The sequence below is a fragment of the Euwallacea similis genome, chromosome 15 (assembly GCF_039881205.1).
Source record: "Euwallacea similis isolate ESF13 chromosome 15, ESF131.1, whole genome shotgun sequence".
In the NCBI taxonomy this organism is placed as follows: Eukaryota; Metazoa; Arthropoda; class Insecta; order Coleoptera; family Curculionidae; genus Euwallacea; species Euwallacea similis.
In genome coordinates, this window is record NC_089623.1 from 3,919,386 (window position 1) to 3,940,623 (window position 21,238).

General features: G+C 33.3%; 2 protein-coding genes across 2 annotated transcripts; both read left to right on the forward strand.

The window, feature by feature from the left end:
- The first annotated feature begins 12,919 nt into the window (after positions 1-12,919).
- LOC136413777 (tigger transposable element-derived protein 4-like) lies at positions 12,920-13,488 on the forward strand. The gene is made up of 2 exons (XM_066397482.1): positions 12,920-13,281; positions 13,332-13,488. Exons 1-2 carry the CDS (start codon positions 12,920-12,922, stop codon positions 13,486-13,488), a joined length of 519 nt encoding a protein of 172 aa, XP_066253579.1.
- Positions 13,489-13,507: 19 nt separating this feature from the next.
- LOC136413778 (tigger transposable element-derived protein 6-like) lies at positions 13,508-14,244 on the forward strand. Its single transcript, XM_066397483.1, has 3 exons — positions 13,508-13,580; positions 13,638-13,863; positions 13,926-14,244. The coding sequence occupies exons 1-3, from the start codon at positions 13,508-13,510 to the stop codon at positions 14,242-14,244; spliced, it is 618 nt and encodes a 205-aa protein (XP_066253580.1).
- Positions 14,245-21,238: the final 6,994 nt, after the last annotated feature.

Consider the following 21,238-nt stretch of genomic DNA (forward strand, 5'->3'; position numbering starts at 1 on the left):
GTCAACTAATAAAAAAAATGCTGAAACTTTATTGCATCCTCCTCATGTTTGCACAATCTATAGGAAGTTAAGTGCAAACAGAAAATAAAATTTTCGCTACGACTTTATCTTATATGGTTGTGTCTATATTTAGAACGGATAAGGCATGGTAAGACTCGTTTCCCTGAAATACCTGCAAACCAAATATTTGTTTTAAAATTTTGTTCTCAGACGTTCTACGTGCTGGTTGGTGCATTTTTTGGAATTTTACACAAAGGGTGCATTCTGGTATTCTCACCTTTATCTCTGATAAAATGTTCCTGGTAGAGATTATTCTTAGGCCCCGTTTATCGAAGATCGGCCACGGAGACCCTTAAGGTATTATATTAAAAAATCAATTTAGAAAATTGAATGCGATTTATTTGGTGGTTAAACAAAACCATCGATAAAGTGTTCCTGATGGACAATATGTCTAGGCCTATCGGGTTTCCAACTAAAAGGGTGCAGTGAACACGCGTGCATGCCCTTTTAAGAGATTGTTTTAAACCAACGCAAATTTTGAGGTAAAATTTAGAAAATTGAATTGCGATTTATTTGGTAGTTAAACAAATTCGAATGCACAAATCCGGCGTGTATTGGATTTGGGTAAATTGAAAATAAAATATGAACAAAACGTACCTGGTTTTTCATCATTTAACTTGTTATTATCGCGCAAATATTGTTCCTGGCTCCCGTTGAAACGAATTGTATCTGATAAATTGAAAGTTAAATAAAAATATTTGCAGCGAAACATATTTACAAAACTAATGTTTGCAAAGAACCTAATTGCTGTTTATAAATTTAATAAAACCGTGTAGATTTTACTGTACGGCCGCCCGCCTGTTATAATAGAACAAATATCTGAAAAACTACTTGTCGCGCGCTCGAGTTGTATTTGGAAATTAAATAATATAAAATAATTATTTTTGTCAATAATTGTTTTAAGCGATCTTAGCGTGTTTACAAGCACTCCTATTGTCAATAGGTAAATAGCGATTTGAGCAAACAATTGCGAGCATTAAAAGGATAATTAGCCGGTGTTTGACACAGGCGAATTCTCCACTCGAGAGATGCGAAGATCGAGTCTAAGAATCGATGGAATATTACTAGTGCTAATTAATGTAGACGCTGAGTTTGTGAATTTACCACAGTAGGTGTTGTGTGTGTCTAGGGGCGTCGAGATTAAAGCGACAATCAAATCAAGACGAGATCCTTCGTTTGCACTCTTTGATAAGTGGAAAAGTACTTTAAGCTTGAGTAAAATCGTAGTGGCGAAGCAAAACATGCATGTCACGACATATAATTAATACTACATGCAAAAAGATCATTTTGCTGAAGCATCATAGAATCTGAAATTATTTTTTGTCTCGCGAGCGATAGTTTTTGTTACACGTTAAGTTTTTACACAAATTTGACATTGAATTTGTGCTTTTAGTGGGTTTTACCAAATCTCGACAGCCCTATATTGACAGACATACGCATACAGAGACACCGATTATTAAGGTCCCTTCTGATGCCTTGGTAGGTACCTTCAGGCGGAGATGTTTGAAGGGCGATGGCTGACAACTGACTGTTCTGGGCCTGACAGCAGTGTCTTATGTCTAGTTCACCATTAACAAAGAAACCTTTGACCGAGCCCTTGACACAAACAGATTTCTGATAGCGAGGCAATAATAAACATTACATCTCAACTATGCACCTCAAAGAGGATAGACGAGAAACAGTATTGAGATCTTTAGGTTAGACTACAAGTTACAGGTTTACAGCGAACTTACAGCAAATTCCAGTAAAACTCCTAAAAACTATTGCGTCGGAACTAACAGCCAATTAAAGGCTCACAAAAATATAAAGAAAGTCCCAGAAGTATCTGACCATCCAGTATCTGACATATAGATGGCGATTTTTTTGTTAAAAATTTACATATATTACAAAGACCTAACCTTAAAAAGCTTATGTCTAAAGCTTGAGGGTGCTACGTTGATTCGTGTTTGATTTGGAGCCGTTTTTAGACAACGCTTTTAGAAATTTTTGTGAACATAAAAAAATTTGGTCATCGATACGTGATTCAATGCTTTTATTTGATTATTGATATGATTTATTAGTCCATTTGAATTCAAAGCAAAGTTAGATTCTACCCTGGGGAAATCTGATTCTTCATTAACAACGGTAAAACATTGAGTGTCAGAATTTAAACGCGGTCGTACGAGCTGCCCAGACGAATTCCGCAGTGGTCGATACAATGAAGTGACCACTTCAGAAATTGTGGTGAAAATCCACAAAACTGTACTGGAAGACTGTCCGCTAAAATTACGCGACTTAGCAGACATGATAGGCATTTCAAAAAGTACTGTACATCGCATTTTGACCGAACAATTGGATATGAGAAAGCTATGCGCAAGATGGGTGTCGCGATTACTCACATCGAACAAAAAGGGAGTGTTTTGCAAAGTCTCGCAGCAATAAAGCTGAGTTTTTGCATCGATTCATAACCATAGATGAAACATGGATCCATCATTTCACACGTGAAACGAAAAAGCAGTCAAAATAAAAAAACTCAAAGGGGAGTATCGGCTCCAAAATAGGATCTGCAGGGAAGGTGATGGCGTCTGTTTTTTGGGGTGCACACAGGATAATTTTTATTAGATATCTCCCTAGAGGAAAAACAATAAACGGAGAATATTATACAAATTTATTGCAGCGTTTGAGCATAGAAATTAGAAATAAGTGACCGCATTTGGCGAAAAAGAAAGTCTTGTTTTATCAAAACAACGCACCAGTTGCACCATTATCACGATGGCCAAAATCAATCAACTTGATTTCGAACCTTTCCCTTACCCACCCTATTTACCAGATTTAGCCCCCTCAGATTATTTTCTATTTCCAAACTTGAAAAAATGGCTCGGTGAAAAGAGATTTGCCAATAATTAAGAGGTGGAATCTGCGATTGATGCCTATTTTAAGACATTCGAAGCTTATTACTATAAACAGGGTACAGAAACCGTGAAGCATGACTGAGAAAAGTGTATAAATCTTAGAGACGAGTATGTTGAGAAATAATATAATATTTTCCAAACATTTTTTTTCTTTAAATGTTAGGTCGGGTACTACTGAGAATATCCTCGTAGTGGGCTAATTATTAATGAAAAACTAAACCGGTTAAATAGCACCTAAATATAATATGAAATCTAATGCACTACAAATGGATGGAGAGAGAAGTAGTAGGTGTAAAATGCGATTTACAACATTAGAAGATAGCCAGGGGATGAGAACTATAACCAGCGATACCATGGTCTAAGTGACGAAAATGAGATGATGATTGGCAAATTTTGCAGCCTATGGCAAACTAAGATGAATAAATATAAAGCAATATTGCTAGCGGAAACAACGGAAATATTGGAAATTTCAATAATTATAAATTATTAAATATGATATGTGATGAATAACTAGATAGGCTTTTCCTTGCGCTAGAACAACAACAAAAGAACTGACCTGTGGAGTCGAGTGGATATCGAGATGCTACAAAAGAGGAAACTCTCCACCATAGGACTCCATGATTATATCGAATGGATCAAAAGCGGGTAATCCCCATCTACAGGTTACAGTTACGAGTTCACAAGAATATCTATGTAACGATGAAAGATAGATACAATACATTTACTTTATTTCTTTGTGGAAGATAAAGACCATGGAAATCTTTGATTGTGTTCGTTTAATCTTTCATCTGTACACTCTAATGTCCATCCAGGATCATTAGGTTTTTTCCAACATCTTTAGTTCGCCGTGTCTATTCGCCTATCGCCAAGTTTTCTTTGGATTGCTTTATAAATATTCTTTTACTTGGTCTGTTTGATATTCGTGTACTTGATCGTCAGAATCATTTTCGACCATTGCCAGACAAACTTAAGTTGTTTTACTTTTCGAACTAATACATCAAAAATCTTTGCAATGATTTCAAGAGGATAATATCCATGGAAACGTTTAAAACAAATATAGAATATTGTCTAAATTTCATGAATTTTCATGGAAGTTATCATCGAGGCAAAATTATCAATACCTACTGACCCTTAGAATCCGTTCGTTATTGTCTAGTTAAGGAACGACAGCTATCAGTTAACAACTAATTGGCAGATAAGTTGATTATGAAAAAAACATTCAAGTTTAATTAACCTTCAGATAAGGACATCTATATGAAACACCTCCGTAATTCGCAAAGACTAATTAACTGTAACATGCAGCTTTAGCAAGACTTTGAAGATGAACGGGCTGTTGGTTCAGTTTTAATTTCAATTTGAAAACCACTTCATATGTCTGTTAGCTGTTAACTGATAGTTGTCGCTTCTTAACTAGGCATTGAAGAACCGGTCCTTAGTGTTTTATTGTGTGTACGACAAGATGTACAACCTCATCAACCGCATCCATATAGCTGGAAATGACGCTCCCAAGACTAAAAGCTGGCAAAAGTTCCTCTACTTTGTTTATAGTTTATGCCACATCCAGGCTTGTTTTTGCTATTCTAAAGGCTCTCAATGGAGAGTCAAATTTTCTAGGCAATAAAACTTTTTCATGAAGATTATTGCTTGTGTCGTTCAAGAAACTACGTACCATGCGGTTCTAAATTGTCTCCCCCCTCTCTCAAGTTTTTAAGTAATTATTATTTTTTTATTTAAAATAAGCATTAAATGACCAGCAAATACTATCTTTGACATTTTTCCATTTGGTGACGTATCGCTTTAACCCACTAAAAATTGATGGTTTCTTCTTTGAAAAAATGATTTCTTTGATATTGTAATACGTGATCCTTTACAAAAAATTGTCGATTTTTTAATTTATTTTTCATATAAGTATCTGTAAGCTTTCGAGACCGTGAAGTGAAGAGGGAAGGGAGAAAGGGCCTGAAAAGGCCTTAATAATTTTAAAGGTGTCTTATCATATACTCATAAGACTGTAAATCATACCTAAACTACGTAGATCGACGAACAGGAATTTGCACAAATTATGTGGAAGGATATTGGTCTTGACTGAAGGGATTTTGCAGAAGAAATAATGTCATGGCTTCAAGGTTATTCCCAGAGTATATTAATCACTTTATACTTAGTTTGGTTAGGTTAGTTTAGGGTTTAGTGGGTTTGGTTATGGTTGGGTTAAATTTCATTACACTATTTATTATATTTTTCAACTGTTTTTTTTTCTTTTATATTACCCACCGAGTACTCCTATTTACTCCACGGTCCCGAAAGCTTGCAGATACTTATATGAAAAATAAGTAGAATATTTTTTGTAAAGAATTACATATCACAATATCAAACAAGTAATTTTTTTAAAGAAGTAACCATTAATTTTTGGTTAAACTCATATAGACCCTTTTATTTTTTTAAATGTTGCTTACGTCACCAGTAGCGCAAAATGGCCGACATTTAAAAAATTAAAACATGAGCCAAGGTACCTTAAATTAAAGGTCTTTCAAAAATACATTCAATGGTGTATGGCGATTCAAAATCTATTAATTAGTTTTTGAGAAAAACAGGTAGAAATTTGATAAAAAATGCAATACAAGCTCAATTAAATAGTATGTAAACGATGAAAAAACTTGTTTGTGGATAGGAAATTGGTTTGTTTTCGATTTTGCGCTCACAAACAGTCTTTGTTTATTTTTATTTATTTATTTTTCTTTTTTTTAACCAAAGACTGTGAGCATAAAATCGAAAACAAACCAATTTCCCATCAGCAAACAAGGCTTTTTTTTTATCGTTTACGCACTATTTAACTGAGCTTGTATTGCGTTTTTTTCTCAAATGTATAGCCGTTTTTCTCAAAACCTAATCCACAGATTTTGAATCGCAATTCATCAATGAATGTAGTTTTGAAAAATCTTTAATTTAAGGGTGACCCATGTTTCAATTTAAAAGAATCAGCCATTTTGCGTTAATGGCGACATAAGTAATAATTTAAAAAAATGAATGAAGGCAAAAAAATAGTATTTTTTGTCCTATTTAATGCTGATTTAAATTTTTTTTAAATAATAATTTGTCCAAAGGTTAGGGGGGAGGGGGTATCTAAAATCGCACAATATATTATAAGTGTTATGGTTTCTAAAGTAAACTATTTAGACGCCCCTTTTATATTAAGAAAAAATCGAGGTGAGGAGAGCTATTGTGATTGGATAGAATAAGCGAATATGAGCAAAAGCTCTGAAGCGATTGGGCAATTCAAGAGGAATTGAATTGAGCGAAGACTTTGCCAAAAACGAAATTACAAAAGCACATTAAAATAATCGGTTTGCATTGTACTTGTTATAACAAAGTATTCATCCGAATCCTTTGAAAATGTAGGATATTTTTTCATCCCATAAAAATCCCTGACGTATACAATTGAGCAATTGCCGCGTAATTAGTGGGTGATACAGATTTTACAACCCATTGTTTTTTTTGGAATAATAAATTGTTGGAAAATTATTCATAAATTATTTAAAATAAGGATGTAGATGTTTGCTTTGCATTTATGGCTGCATTGCGTCAGAGGCGTGGATGGAAACACGATGATAATGGCCTGGCTTGGTCTTATCTTTCAAGGTGATGATACTAATGGACAGAAAGATTAAACGGAGAACTTGAAATAATATTAAGGTAGGGAACGTTTCTTATTTTTCTCTGTGATGAATTGCACTAATATTGGCTAGGAATAACTTTGAAGACGAAGGAGTGATTAATGTTCCTAAAAAATCCTTTCAATACACTAACCTGAACAGCACCTTCAGAATAGGAAATCATAGTTCATTTATCTTGCTCAAAAATAAACAACTAATTGAACTCAAAACACTCAAAAATCTTTCCCTTAGATGTAGATAATAACACACTGCAGTGAAAAGTTTTCGTTGGACATTTTTCAGATAAGCTGGACACGCTCCAGTTGACGAAATACTCATCAATAGTTACTACTGTAAATTTCGATGAAAAACTTGCTTTAATGGTTTTTTCCCTGGGTGGTAGCTAACTAAACACAACACATTTTCTGAAAGTTCCTCACCTCTCAACATGAAGGAATTTATTATCTTCGTTCGTTAAGTTTTTTAGAGATACGTAGATGCTTTGGGTTTGTGTTGTAATGAAATGTATTAGTTCAGTTTGATGCTTAATTGGCATAAAGGCGTACGTGAATGCGCACATTCGCTAATTTTAAATTAGTCAATAAATGCATGAACATGTTTAACAACTCAATTGTGACTAAACTATCGGCCGACAAAAATTGCTAGTAGGTGGGGGCCTTTAAGTATCTCTTTGCTTGGCAAGGTATGTGGTTCTGATGATAACTGTCTACCAGTCCATTCGCTGATGGAACTTGTACTATTTGAACGATAAAAAACTTAACCAGTAATTGACCCTCTCTTTGTTGCTAACAGAAGGTTCAATATGGTTTAGATTTTCTGCAGTAGAGGAATTACATGGCTTTTGCCTCTGTTAGTTGAATGATTGAAAAGAAAAAGTAAACCGTTTTCAAGCTAAAGCAACTAGACTTCCTCTGCTTTTTCTTTGCTAGCAAGCGAAAAATTGTTTAAGATTAAACAGATTTATACAGTTTTTAATTATATTGATTCGATTAATTATAAAGAAAAAGGTGGTCTAGGACCGACTGCTAACGAAAACTTATCTCAACCACTCCAAGCTTCACTTTCGTTGCTTTAAATCCAGTATAAAATTATTTAAAATTAACACGATTACTGTTTTTAACTATCTTAATTCGATTAGTCCAGAGGAAAAGGAAGATGGTGACTGGCTACAGACATAAATAACCTCAATTTTGAATTATTTTACTTTTACTTTTTTTATTTTTCGTATAGAAAAAAATTCTTTAAAATTAACCAGATGTATTCCAACTCTTTTCCACTGTTTTTATTTGATTAATTCAGAGGATAAATGTAGTCCAGAACTAATTACAGACAACTACCAAAATTTAGGTTCTTTTGTCTCAAGTTAAGTGAACAATTTTCAAAAATTAATTCGACGCGAACTAATGTGACTCAACCCCAAATATTTTTTTACTGTTTTATCCATTAGTTAATTATTACTGAAGAGGTGGTCCAGGACTGACTACATAAGGAATGTTAATTAAACTACCTCGATTTTTACATCGTTTATTTAAAGTCAAACGAAAAATTCTGCTAAATTAACACGATTTATTCAGTATGTATTTGACTATATTTTTTCGATTAATTTAGAGGGGAAATGTAATTCAGGGCTGACTATAGAAAAAAAAACTTGTTTGAATCACCCCTATTTGGGCTTATTAAGTTTTCAAGTCAAGTAAAAAATTTCTCAAAATTATGCTGATATATCCTGTCTATAACCATATTATTTCCTTAATTAAGATAGAAAATGTTTTTTTCTGGGAAAAATTGATCAGGTACCGTTCAGATCAATGCATAAAATTCTGCAATGAACGTTGCAACAAAATTTAATTCTGCACATTTGCTAGTAACGAAATATTTTTGATCATCAGTTAGAACGTTAAGGTATAGTAACATTAACACAGGTACTGAGGGTTCTTTTGACTGTTGGGTAAGTACTTCTTTCCTTTTGAGTGGAACTGGCAGTTTTCGCCTTACGGAGAGAAGTTCTTGTATTAATCCCAATCCCTATACTAACTGTAGGTCGCCCGGTACAAAAACCGACACAAGTCATAACGCTGAAATTCAGTAGTATCACGGGTTGTATGATTAATTAAGTATTTTTCATGCTGCAGCTATTCGCTGCAAATCGAAAAATGGATATTCAGGGTCCGCCTTTGGGAGCTGACACAATCTGTACATGGAAAAATACAAGTTTAATGTATTTTTATTTTGTGGAAAAAACCTGATATTGTAAAAAAGAACAAACCAAACAAACAAATAAACATTAAGCAACTTGATGGTGTAAAAGTGCGCTAACGTACTTATTACCTACATAGTATAAATTAATTTATAGCTTATTTCGATTTATTTGAAAAATATTAATTTTTTATACTTATGATGTATATCGTATTTGTTCTTTTTTTTACCGATTTAATGATGCAAAAATAATTGTAGGGTGCTATTTGAAAAAAATGATTTTTTTTTAATTAAAAATTTTAAATTTCATTAATTCTTTTCAAAAACATTTTCAAATATTTTTCTTAATTCCTTAACTGTTTATATAAAATTGTTCATTTTCCAGTTATTTAAAATTAATTGCATCAGTTTATGTAAAATAGTTTTATAGATAATTTAGTTTCAATAAAGCTGTACAAGTGTCGAAAAAGTAAAAATCAAGTAAATAAAGAACAGTTAAGAATCAATACTAACATACATACGTTGTATTATGTATACGTATACATTATGTATATGTGTATTATGTATATGTATACGTATACTTATGTTTATTTTCGACAAAAAACTATTTTCATGAAAAAAAATAACCTTGTTCGATTAAAAAAAATTAAGTAAGGGTCAATTTCCGGTTCAACCGGAAGTCACATCAGATTGAAAATATTTTTACAATATCAAGTTTCTTCCTCAAAACAAAAATACAAACTTCAAAAATATATTAAACTTGTAATTTTCCACATACGGATTGTGTCAGCTCCCAAAAGCGAATTCTGTACAATCTGTGAAATTTAATAAAAATGATAAACATACTTCTCTGACGACATTTAACGGCAACAAAGGGTCATTGTTGTTCCTTTCCCGTTCAAAATATTCTATTAAGGAAGCAACAAGCTCCTTACACCGGCTATTTAACTACTTTGGCATATCGAAAAACTCTAATAATAAACGTGGCGTATATTCACACTAGCTTGTGTTCTTAAAAGAATACTTTGTGGTAAATAAATTACCAGTAAAACGAAAACATTGATAGAATACTGCGAAAAATTGGATAGTATTTAAGTAAACACAACCGTCACAACAAAATAAAATGGCGGAATGAGGAAGGTATAATTTAAAAACGAACAAATACAGGGTGATAGTGAAATAACTTTCGTAAATTTAACCAGTGATTAAGAACATCATTTTAAACAAAAAAGTTCCTTACAACAGAGGTCGAAAACCTAATAGTTTTTTCAAAAAAAAATGTCAAAGTTGGTAACCGAAAAGCTATGATAAGGTTTAAAATTTGAATAAAATGTGGAAAAATGTACTTGACACATTTTGGTTGTTTGACGTGTAGCAAAAAAACTTAAAATTATTCAACAATAACATTGCTAAAAGCAATTGAAAACTTAATTAATAACTTAAGCGGTAAAAAAAACGTAAGTGGCAACGCCGCACTGAACGTTACCGAAGAAGAGAAGTTTATTTTCGTTATGGTTGTTTTTTATGGCCCTTACGAGGGTCGCTCACCCACGTTGCGGGCGAAGTGATAAGGCATTGGAATGTGCAATAAACAGATTGACTTAGTACCTCAATAGTACATGAGTTATGTAACCATCTGCACTTTATTCCATTTTATGTGACATATGATCCTGGGCGAAGATGCGTGGCGCCATGGACATGTGGAGGTCATTAGTGACCATCAAGAAGGGACAAGATAAAAACCACCCTTATTTTTCAAATTTATCATGAACTGTATGTCCTATACTTTTAATATTTTAGTGTGATTTCGGTCTCGTTGAATGCATCTTCTGTCGGTACACGTAACAGATCATCCGCAAAGTTAATTTGGGCGAGCTTTAAGTGATTTTATTCCGACTTATTAACAGTACCTAAGTGACAATGTATTCTGTACGCGAGTATCATGACATGCTTTTGATCTATGTAGAGGCGTTACAAAATTCTGAAGAAGTTAGGCGCATTTACGGTAATCCTTATCCAGAAAGAAAACTTCCAGCTCGACAAACATTTGTGCGAGTTTCCCAAAATCTTCTGGATACAAGGAGTGTTGTTTCTTTATATCAAGGACACGAGGTCGACAGAGAGAAGTTGGTTTTGAAGCCGAAGAACAAATTTTAAACCTTGTTCAACAGAGTTCAACAAGGAGTACCCGGAGTAGAGCATGCATGGATTCAAATGGTGAACATTTAGAACATTTAATGTACCAAAAACAATAATAAATTTGTGTTTTTGAATGTGATGTGAGTGGTGTGAAATGTGTAACGTGTCATGTTAAGTTAATTAAAGATGATAACAATAATTTCAAGGTAAATGGCTTTTCAAAATAATAAAATAAGAATCATACAATTTTTAAATTCCATGAATTTAGTGCATTTTATTAATTATGTACTGTAAAATCTATCAGACATAAAAAAACGTGTAAAAAGCAAACCCACTTCATGCGGCTACTTAGGTAGGTGTGAAAATTAAATAAATACGAGGCGACGTTGCCAATTCTCAGAAAATGTTTTTTTGATTTTCCAGGGAAATAGTTGTATTTACGACCCCTGTTGTAAGGAACTTTTTTGTTCAAAATGATGTTCTTAATCACTGGTTAAATTTACGAAAGTTATTTCACTAACACCCTGTATATGAGAAATTTGGCAACACCGCGCCCTGTTGCCAATATTATTATTAATATTTCCATTATTTATGTTCATGTTAAGTCTAATATTTTAATAAATGTTAATAGGTAGGTTATCCTTAGATTCAAGTACTAGTTGCAGCTCATCTACATAATTTATTTATTGTTTACCTAAAGACGAATTCGTCGTTGAAAATTTTTCGTATTTTGAATGTGAAGGTTGACAATGAAATTACGTGCTTTATGATGTGCATCGGTTTTTGTACTGGATAACCTATACAGGATTATTCACCCAACTTATTCATTAAAAGTTTTTCTAGAATCTAAATCAAATTTAAATATTTGGAATTAAGTTAACTTCGACGTGTATTATTAAAAAAAAATATTTTTAACTCCCTGTCACTTCCGGTTTAACCGGAAATAGCTGTCAACTTGCGTATTTTAAATAGGACCTCCAGTGTATTATTTTATTTTTATATTCTACGTAATATTTGAGACACATTTTCTGTATAATATCCTATATTTAGCCCTTACCATTTTTGAGATATTTGACTTTGAATTAAAAACGTGCCTCTTTAATAATCCAGTTTAAAATTATTACTATACGCAGTTATTAACGACATAATCTTCATATTTTGCGGAATGTTAATACATAGTCTTAAGTTTGTACTTCTATATTTATATGGTGTAGCATTGTACAGGGAGTGCAAAATTTAATTCCTAACGTTCACATTTTTGAAGTTGCAGAAGTCAATTTTTTTTATGAGACACCCTATAACTTTAAGCAGTACCAAGTAGAGAATATAGTTCTCTATCGAACTATATCAGGGTTACCTATGCCTATACCGAACCATTTTCAAAATAATTAGATTTATGTGAAACTAGTAGTACATATTCATTCTGGTAAAATTTTACTCTTCACGTAGCTGGCCATGGAAAAATAAATAATAACAATTAAATAATAATAATTATTATTTATTTTATTATTCTAATAATTTTTTAATGAACGGGTTGGGTAAATAACCCTGTATAGTCACATCTCGTCCTAGTAGCACGCAAATACATATATCATAGTCAGTATTTATAGCTCACTTTTCTTCAGGCTAAATACATTGTCATTACACATAGCCATAGTCTAATTACAGTGTAATCCATTTATAATGAACTCGCATGTAATGAACTGATTTTCAAGTCCAAACTTAACCATAAATAAAATCATAAGTAAAACCCTCGGACAAGATGGACTTGTTTATAATAGACTCTCACTTATAGTGAATCAAAATTTTTTGTTTTGTCTATCATAAACGAGATTTTTCGGGAATTTCCCGATACGATCGTTTCTCATACAGGGGTAAACAAGGTTTTACTCCAGCTCCCCCTTTACAGTTGGTCTGTGTATGTTATCCGGTACGCCTTATTTGCCTTTAAATTTTTAAAAAATGGCTAAAAGTGTAAAACGGACATTTACGTTACACAAAAAACTGACTGAAACTGAAATAATAAATGAGAATAATATTGAGAAAGGATTGTCTCAATCATTTGTGTGTTCCAAAATGGGGTTAAAAACGCCCACAGTGTCAAATATTTGGAAAAATCGTGAGAAAATTAAAAATGATTGGAAAACTAATGACCAAAAGAAAAAAATGCGTTTGTCTTTACACTCCCGGGTAGACGAAATGTTATTTAGGGGGTTTCAACAAAAAAGAGCAAATGATTTCCCAATAAGTGGGTCAATGTTACAAATGAAGGCAGAGGAATTTGGAAAAATGATTGGCGATGACTTCAAATGCAGCTTTGAATGGCTTGATCCTTAAAAAAAAGATATAACATTGTTTTTGAACAAATATGCAGTGAATCTGCCTCAGTAGATAAAAATATTACAAATGAGAGGCTGGTCCGCGTTTGGCCTCTAATAAGTAATGATTATACAGAAGAAAAGATATTTAACGCTGATGAAATAGGGATTTTTTATAAAATGTTGCCAGACAAAACAAAAGTTAAAAGGTGAAAAATGTAGTGAGGAAAAAATGTCTCTAGAACGCATTACTGCCATGATTTGTGCTAATGCTTCTGGAACCAAGAAACGAACATTACTCATAGGTAAGTAAAAAGTGTTAAAACCTTTAAGTGTTAAGAATTTGATCTTCGGTATTTCAGGAACATTTCAAAATCCTAGGTCTTTTAAAAACATTAACAGTCTTCTTATTAACTATTTTTGGGACAATAAACCATGGATGATGTCGTCAATTTTTACAAGTTGTTTTAAAAAATGGGACCGAGAGTTTCTTAAAGAAAAAAGAAAAACATTATTCGTAGTTGATAACTATCAAGCCCATCCGAACATTCAACTGCATAACATAAAGTTTTTTTTTTGTCATCCAATGTGACGTGAGTTTTTCAGTCCATGGATCAGGGTGTAATTTGGAGTATAAAGCAAATTTACAGAAAGCAAATGTTAGTGAAACTCTTGGAGACTCAAAATAATAATAACATCAAAAGTGTTACTATTTTAGACGCTATAAATTTATTAAGTCTAGCTGACCCAAAGGATAATATTCTATTAGCTCAACTAATAAGAGAAAATAAATTAATGAATTCAGTGAACTATGATAATTTTATAAATGTTGATAACAATGTTGTTGTAAGAGAAGAATTAACTGATACAGATTTAGTAAATCAAGGACTTCAAGAAGAAGAAACTGAAGATATTGAAGATGGTGATACTGAAGGAGAAACTGCTGTTATTACAAACGAGACTCTTTAATTGTGTACACACTTTACAACAATATATTTTCTTCAACAAAAGGAAATTTTTCCAAATTATATAAAATTAAACTGCATCTGCAGAAGACTTACAATTAAAAAATCTTTATTCAAGGGAAAATAACCGATTTATTTGAGAAACAATTGTAAATAATGTAAATATAAATATACATGTAATAAAATCGCATATGGCATTTAAACGTAAGGTCTAGGAATAGAGAGACCTAATAATTATTTAATCGCTTTAACGTGCGGAATCTAAAAATGCAAAAATATACAGGGTGTTCCATTTGAAATAACGAAGTTGACATTGACTTCCGATATAACCGGAAGTAGTAAAAACAGTAAATTCCCACCACCTAATGCGTTTCATCAAACCAAACAATGTGTCCTCAAAACATTTTCGAGTATTTCTAACACTAACGGAAATATCGCCTTGTAACAGAGTTACTGAGACACCCTGTATATTAAATGTTTTTAAAAGATTATCTTAACAAACAAGTATTTTATTTCTGTTCAATTAGGCATTAAAACGCATTTTTTTGAAATTATGTATGTAATTTGTTTGATTTTTATAAGATAAATACCATGGTATAATGAATTAAATCTCTCGGTCCCCTCAAGTCCATTATAAACGGTTTGCACCGTATCTTACTGCTGGAGGCTTAATTTTTTTTCCTGAATTTAAAATTTTGAATTAGCTAGGTCATGTAACGTCCATCCAACGTTGACCATGGTATTTAATTTTAAATCCGCAATTATTGGCAATATCGTAATATGTGTGTTTCGATTTTATGCAGTTAAATTAATATTATCTGTAGGTAATCTAGAATAATAAAATTGTATGGCTGCGCTATGTTGGGTTACATAAATAGTTGGATTAATTGTAAGTCGGGATCATTTACATAGAATGCTGACAATCTAGACAGAAGACAATGACAGATAGCGAACACCCCGACAATTGTAATAATTGTGATTGCTTTATGTATACAAAAATGTCGATTTTAAATCGCCAATATCAAACAATACCATGAATATCTTGATGGAATTATTGCTAATACTGTAAATAAATATGTTTAACTCCAACTTTCGTGAATGTTTGTGAAACAAATATTTACTGGTATATAAGAATGGCATAATATAGTTAGTGGGTTATGGTGTACTCAGGAGTACTCCGCGTTGAGGCCTACTATTGATACAAAATTAAACAAATAATAAACCTTTTCGAATGAATGAGTTTAATAAAGATATTAGTTGGATGTTTGATTTTCCGTAATTTGAGGTTTATCGTTTGTTTGAATCGAACAGTCGATAAAATTAATCGGCTAATTAATTTAAAAGATTTGGCTGAAGAATATAACTGCCATATAAATGTCTGGATGAAGTTAAACATTAAACATTATCGGTTTTTTTCAAGTTTGCTACGTTAACTGATAACCTTGACTTCCTTCAAGGATATTATTAGGTGAAGTAAAAAGTTCTGAGCGTTTTTCGCTAGATGTTTTTAGTGAGCCATATGTCATGATGTATATATCGCATTGGGTCATACTATACGGCAATTTTAAGGTGATATTACGCTTCGAAAAAAATTGTTTATCAATTTTGTATTAGGTGAAACTAGTGGTGTGTTACAGCGTTACAAAATGGAGGTAAAAAAATAGGAAATTCGATACATTCTTCAATACCATTACGACAAAGGTGAAAAAGCGGAGCAGGCGACCAAAAAAAATTGTACTGTTTATGGACCCAATACAGTATCAAATGCAACAGCAAAGGGGTGGTTCCAGCGATTCCATTTTGGTAACATGGACGTCGAAGATGAGGCACGCTCTAGTAGGCCAGTTGTCGAAAATGTCGAAAATAATCATGGAAATGGTCTAATCGAACTGGCATATAAGCACATATTCAATTTACCAGAAACTGAAGGTTGACCCGAAAACCGTTTGGAATCATTTGCATAAGGCTGGTCTCAAGAAGAACTTCGATATATGAATGCCACACGAATTAATGCAAATCAACCTCTTGGACCGAATTGACGCCTGCGATTCTTTGCTGAAACGTAACGAAATCGACCCATTTTTGAAGCGGGTGGTGACTAACGATGAAAAATGGGTCACATACGAGAACAACAGCCAAAAAAAATCGTGGTCCAATTGCGGTGAGCCGACCCAAACGATCGCCAAGCCCGGATTAATGGCCAAGAAGGTTTTGCTGTGCGTTTGATGGGATTGGAAGGTAATCATCCATTATGAGATGCTCTCATCAGGCCAAATACTAAATTTGGACCTCTACTGTTAACAACTCATCAGACTGAAGCAGGCGATCGACCAGAATTGGGCAATCGAAAGGGTGGTGTGTTCCATCAAGGCAACGCCACGCCGCACACATCTTTAACGACGCATCACAAGCTCTGAGAGCTGGGATGGGACTATCTATCGCACCCACCGTATAATCCAGACCTAGCACCAAGCGATTATCGCCCTTTCAAGCATTTGCAAAATTTAATTGATGGTAAAAAACTGGCCCCAAGAGAAGCTTGTGAAAATGAGCTGATCAAGTTTTTTACTAATAGGAACAAGGACTTCTTCAATCATGGAATTATGAAATTGGCTTCAAAATGGATAAAAGTTATCGAACAAAATGGCACATATTTGATCTAAGCCGGATAATCCTAACTATGTTAATTTTCATCGGCAAAATAAAGTGAAAAATGCTCCAAACTTTTTACTTCCCTAATATAAAGAAATAATTCAATGAACAAACTAAAAATTGAAGTATTAAGCCTTAAGTTAATTTAGGTGCCAAAATGTATTTATTAGCTAGACGGTGATTCATTCAATAAATACTTACAAAATTCAGTTTACAGAAGCATTCAGTCCATATCCTTGACTTTTAGATGATATTTTAAGGTAAAATTTTCTCACATTCGCGTGCGCTCATGCAGTATATACGTATTTCGTCGACCTCTTATATCATTTCTGATTCATATTTTCCCTTGGATGTAATGTAACAAAAATGGTTCTGCCCGATAAACTATTTTCGTAAACATGTGAAAAACGGCTCAACGTGTAGCAACTTTGTAAAGGTTTCTTGTGTGAGCTACACAAACGGCAGTTTTCGTCTAATTTAATCAACTGTAAGCCTTTTCGAAAATACTGATAGCAAATTGGAAAATATAAAAGAATTTTCTGTATACAATGCTATATTGTACTAAATTAGTAGCGCAGAGAGGAGGAAATATACACAGATGAATGCATGAATAAAACTAGACTTCGAAAGATGCAGAGATAAGAAAAAAGTTTTAAAAAATTATATTGCCTTATGCGAATTACATTAGTTCCTGCACCAATGACTTAATCGAACCTGAACTAACCTGGCGCTAGTAATAATAAACTAATTTGAGAACAACACAAAGCGTGGCAACAATGAGAAATTCACTTGAGCAAAGTGTCTTAGTCAAAGTGTACAAAGGCTCATAACCATCAGATAAACGGTTTGTGAGATATTGCCGACATTCCATACATATTTACACTTTACACATTACACACACAGACTTCAGTATCTGGCAATTTTGGTCTTAAGTTCCCATTTCTATTATCCTACATTATTTCAAACATAAGGCGTAATTAATTTAGTTTTTCCTCTACTAGTGTGAAAAGACGCCATTGTTGGGTATGTTGAAAGGATGTGAAGTACGTTTTCTCGCCTTTCTTTCTAAAACAGTTGAATAACAGATTAATAATGACACGTGTATAGCTCATTATTTACCTAGGGAGCTAACTGGCCAAACTGTCATCGTCTCCATTGTTGTTTTATTTATGGTTGCCATGGAAATGAATGAATAATGAAGAGTCACTGTTGACGTTACGGTTCAAGACGCGTTGACTTGTTGTTTTGTAACAGATAGTTAAATTTAATAGTGGGAATAATCGTATCAACCTTACATCCCTCACGCTTCAGAATTTAAATTTGACGTTCAGGTCATAATAATTTCACAACCTTGGTGTATAACATGCTCTTATCAAGGTCCAAATAAACGTATAATCCGCTTAACAGGTATCCATATCTAAATTAAATTACCACCAGCCGTTTATTTCTTCACAAGATTTTAATTGCATGTACAAATATTAATACTACATTATGAGTTCCAGCTAAAGCACACATAGAGGCCTACAACAGAAAAGACCTTTTAATTTCGAAGAACTCAAGTGCCGAAAATACGTTCCACCAAAAGAACAATATCCCGCTAAGCAAACACACATTTTGAAAAGATGGTAAAGGTCCGTGTGTGAAGTTGTATGACTCTTTACCTTATACCACGATCCATGTTTCAGTTTCTGACCAAAACGAGAGTGTGGATGAACGCGAACTGCACCATTGATTCTTATAAAAATTTATAGCTCTATACAACCCCTAGGGCAGTTATTACTTAGAGGTCGAATGGTATCTGTTCGTTTATTGAGTTTTCAAAAATAAATAGTTGTAACCATTTAACTGAGCTTCAAGATTATTTTTACAATAAAGCTTAGAGCAGTTTGGAAAACACCGTCTAAAAGACACCTTCAAGGGCTTTTAATTTCGACCTACATGGAAAACAAACACACCATATAACAAACATCAGGATGGTTAATTCGTTTTTATTTGTTTTGTCTTGCGTTGCACATGGTGCCTTCCTTTTAGTAAGTTCCTCGCTTTGTCTTGATATTTTTCTTAAGGAAAACATTGAAGTTATATCTCTCAGGGCGAATGAAAAATGTATTTTAGGACATTTCGGTAACAAAGTAAAACGATCGATATACGCCTATTGTTTGCCCTACAGCGATCCATTTTCAAAATCGCCAATTTAACACAAAACCATCATATTTCGCGGATATTCATTTGTCGTCCGGGCCCTTATCACGACCGCCTCTGACCAAAACGGCCATCAATCATCAGCGCCGCTGACAAACCATGACAAACGACGGTCGGCCAACGTTCCATTGTTCTCAGCCGGTCCGGAATCGTTCCAAGTGGACCTTGGTCACTTAATCCGGACAAGGGCTTCGATGACACGCGCGACTTTGATTTTCCTAAGTGGACCGAGCAGTTTTTATTTTCCACAATATTATGTGAACGAATTGATACTGTTTAGTTTGCTAATAATAAACTCTAAAAAAATTTTCAACTTTAATTATTTTTTGTATTTTTTTTAGATTAGCTGTAGTTCTAGCTCTGAATCAGTTCATATCCAAATGTTATTCTTTATGTCATTTTTCGTGCTTTCTTATTTCTTTTTACTCTCGCAATGTCTCATGCTTTTCTCTGACAATTCAACAAAAGTTCTTATATGCATTTTTTTAGACTTTTGACTACTCACTGCTTTCCTGGTTTCGCTTTCATTAGAAATATGCGCTTTCTCCTTAAAAAAGACAACTGATTTTAGTAGACGGCTTTGTTCACTTAAAAATAACATGCAGTTTAATGAAATGAATCAATAGCAAATAAATGAAAATATCAAATATTAAATAAACGTCACGATATGCGAAAAGTAAACTGATTTCTAGCAATATGTCAACCGTTTAAAAGTTCATGTCCGCACTCTAACCGAACAAGTAAAATTCCTCGTAAAACCAGTACTTTGCGCTCTCTTTAGGAAATACAAAAATGAAAAAATAAATTTCTATTATTACAGCTTGCAGTCTTTGACAGTTTTCCTCGAAGCCAGCCACAACACTTTTTTTTAAGTACAATTCATGCTTCTAAGCAATTTTAGTAATATTAAGTTTCCTTGTAAAAATGGGAATTTTCCAGAAAGTTTCCTTGAGGAATGGAAATTCTCTCTTTTCTTGAGGACTGTAAAACGCAAATCACTAACGTTAGAACAAAGTAGCTTTCACTTTCGTATGTATGCATGGTTATTGCATCGTGTGTTTACTTGATTACTGCATGCATTTCGAAATGTTTTAGCAAGATTCCGTATTTTACTACTAAATAATAAATAACATTTCTGTGCGTTCCACTCAACGTGTATTTGAATTTCGCTCAAACTGATTATTGCTTCTTAAACTGTTGAGTACGAATATTCTCGCAGTACGCTAAACTGCTTTGAACGAGTATACTCGCGACGACAAAATAAACAAGTTCTTTCTGCTGTAATTGACTGTACCCACTGGTGAATGACTCAATATTCTTTTAGTGACCATTCAATGGTGACAATTTCAAAAAGAAAATTGAATTATTAAAATTTTTTAAAACATCGCTAGCCAAAAAAAATTGTTTCAGATGCAAGAATAGTCGTTCAGAATTCTTATGATCTCACTAATTTCGAACAGAACTGGCGAATGCTAGGAAAACATTTAAAAAGTGTTTTGCTTTTTCATATTGCTTAATAAAATTTTGGTTTGCGCTTCGAAAACATTTAGATAAACAGCACAGCAAGAAAATTTCCAAAAAAAACACCAACTTTTGTTTTTTTTTTCTTTTTGGCAATTTGGTCTTTTAGTAATTTTCGTCTTCCCACGTCAAACAATTTATGCAAATGCCCGCGTGGGATATCAATATTTATATGTATCTCAGTACCAAACAGATAGATCATGTAATCCGCATGGTTTTCTTTTAATTTGCAGGTCTACTTGTTTTTACTTATTGTTGAAAATATTAGTTCGGAGGTCAGCCAATCATGTACTAAGCGATATAACAAATATGCCTAAATTGGATAGCGTTTTGACGTCATTCGGCTCATCCGATTATTCGCAACCAGTTTGTGGCAACACGCTCAAAATCCAGTTTTTTTAAACAATATAATGTAAATCGGTAAAAGCCAAATTTCGCATTGCCCGGTTAAAATGGAGCATACTTTTATAGCATCTCACCGCCTACGACAGCATTTTATGTATTCATGAGAATATAAATTTTTGTTTTCCGCTGACTACTTTCTCAGTCTGTTGACCTTAGACCATAAAACCACCAAACATTGTCCTACACGAATTTCCAGTTGAATAGAGTAATTAACGATG

Coding starts and splice junctions, on each gene's coding strand:
- LOC136413777 (XM_066397482.1), top strand. CDS start 12,920: ATGGCTAAAAGTGTAAAACGGACATTTACGTTACACAAAAAACTGACT. Junction 13,282..13,331: donor TTCAAATGCAGCTTTGAATG/GCTTGATCCTTA, acceptor ACAAATATGCAG/TGAATCTGCCTCAGTAGATA.
- LOC136413778 (XM_066397483.1), top strand. CDS start 13,508: ATGTCTCTAGAACGCATTACTGCCATGATTTGTGCTAATGCTTCTGGA. Junction 13,581..13,637: donor GAAACGAACATTACTCATAG/GTAAGTAAAAAG, acceptor TCGGTATTTCAG/GAACATTTCAAAATCCTAGG. Junction 13,864..13,925: donor TTTTTTTTTTGTCATCCAAT/GTGACGTGAGTT, acceptor GCAAATTTACAG/AAAGCAAATGTTAGTGAAAC.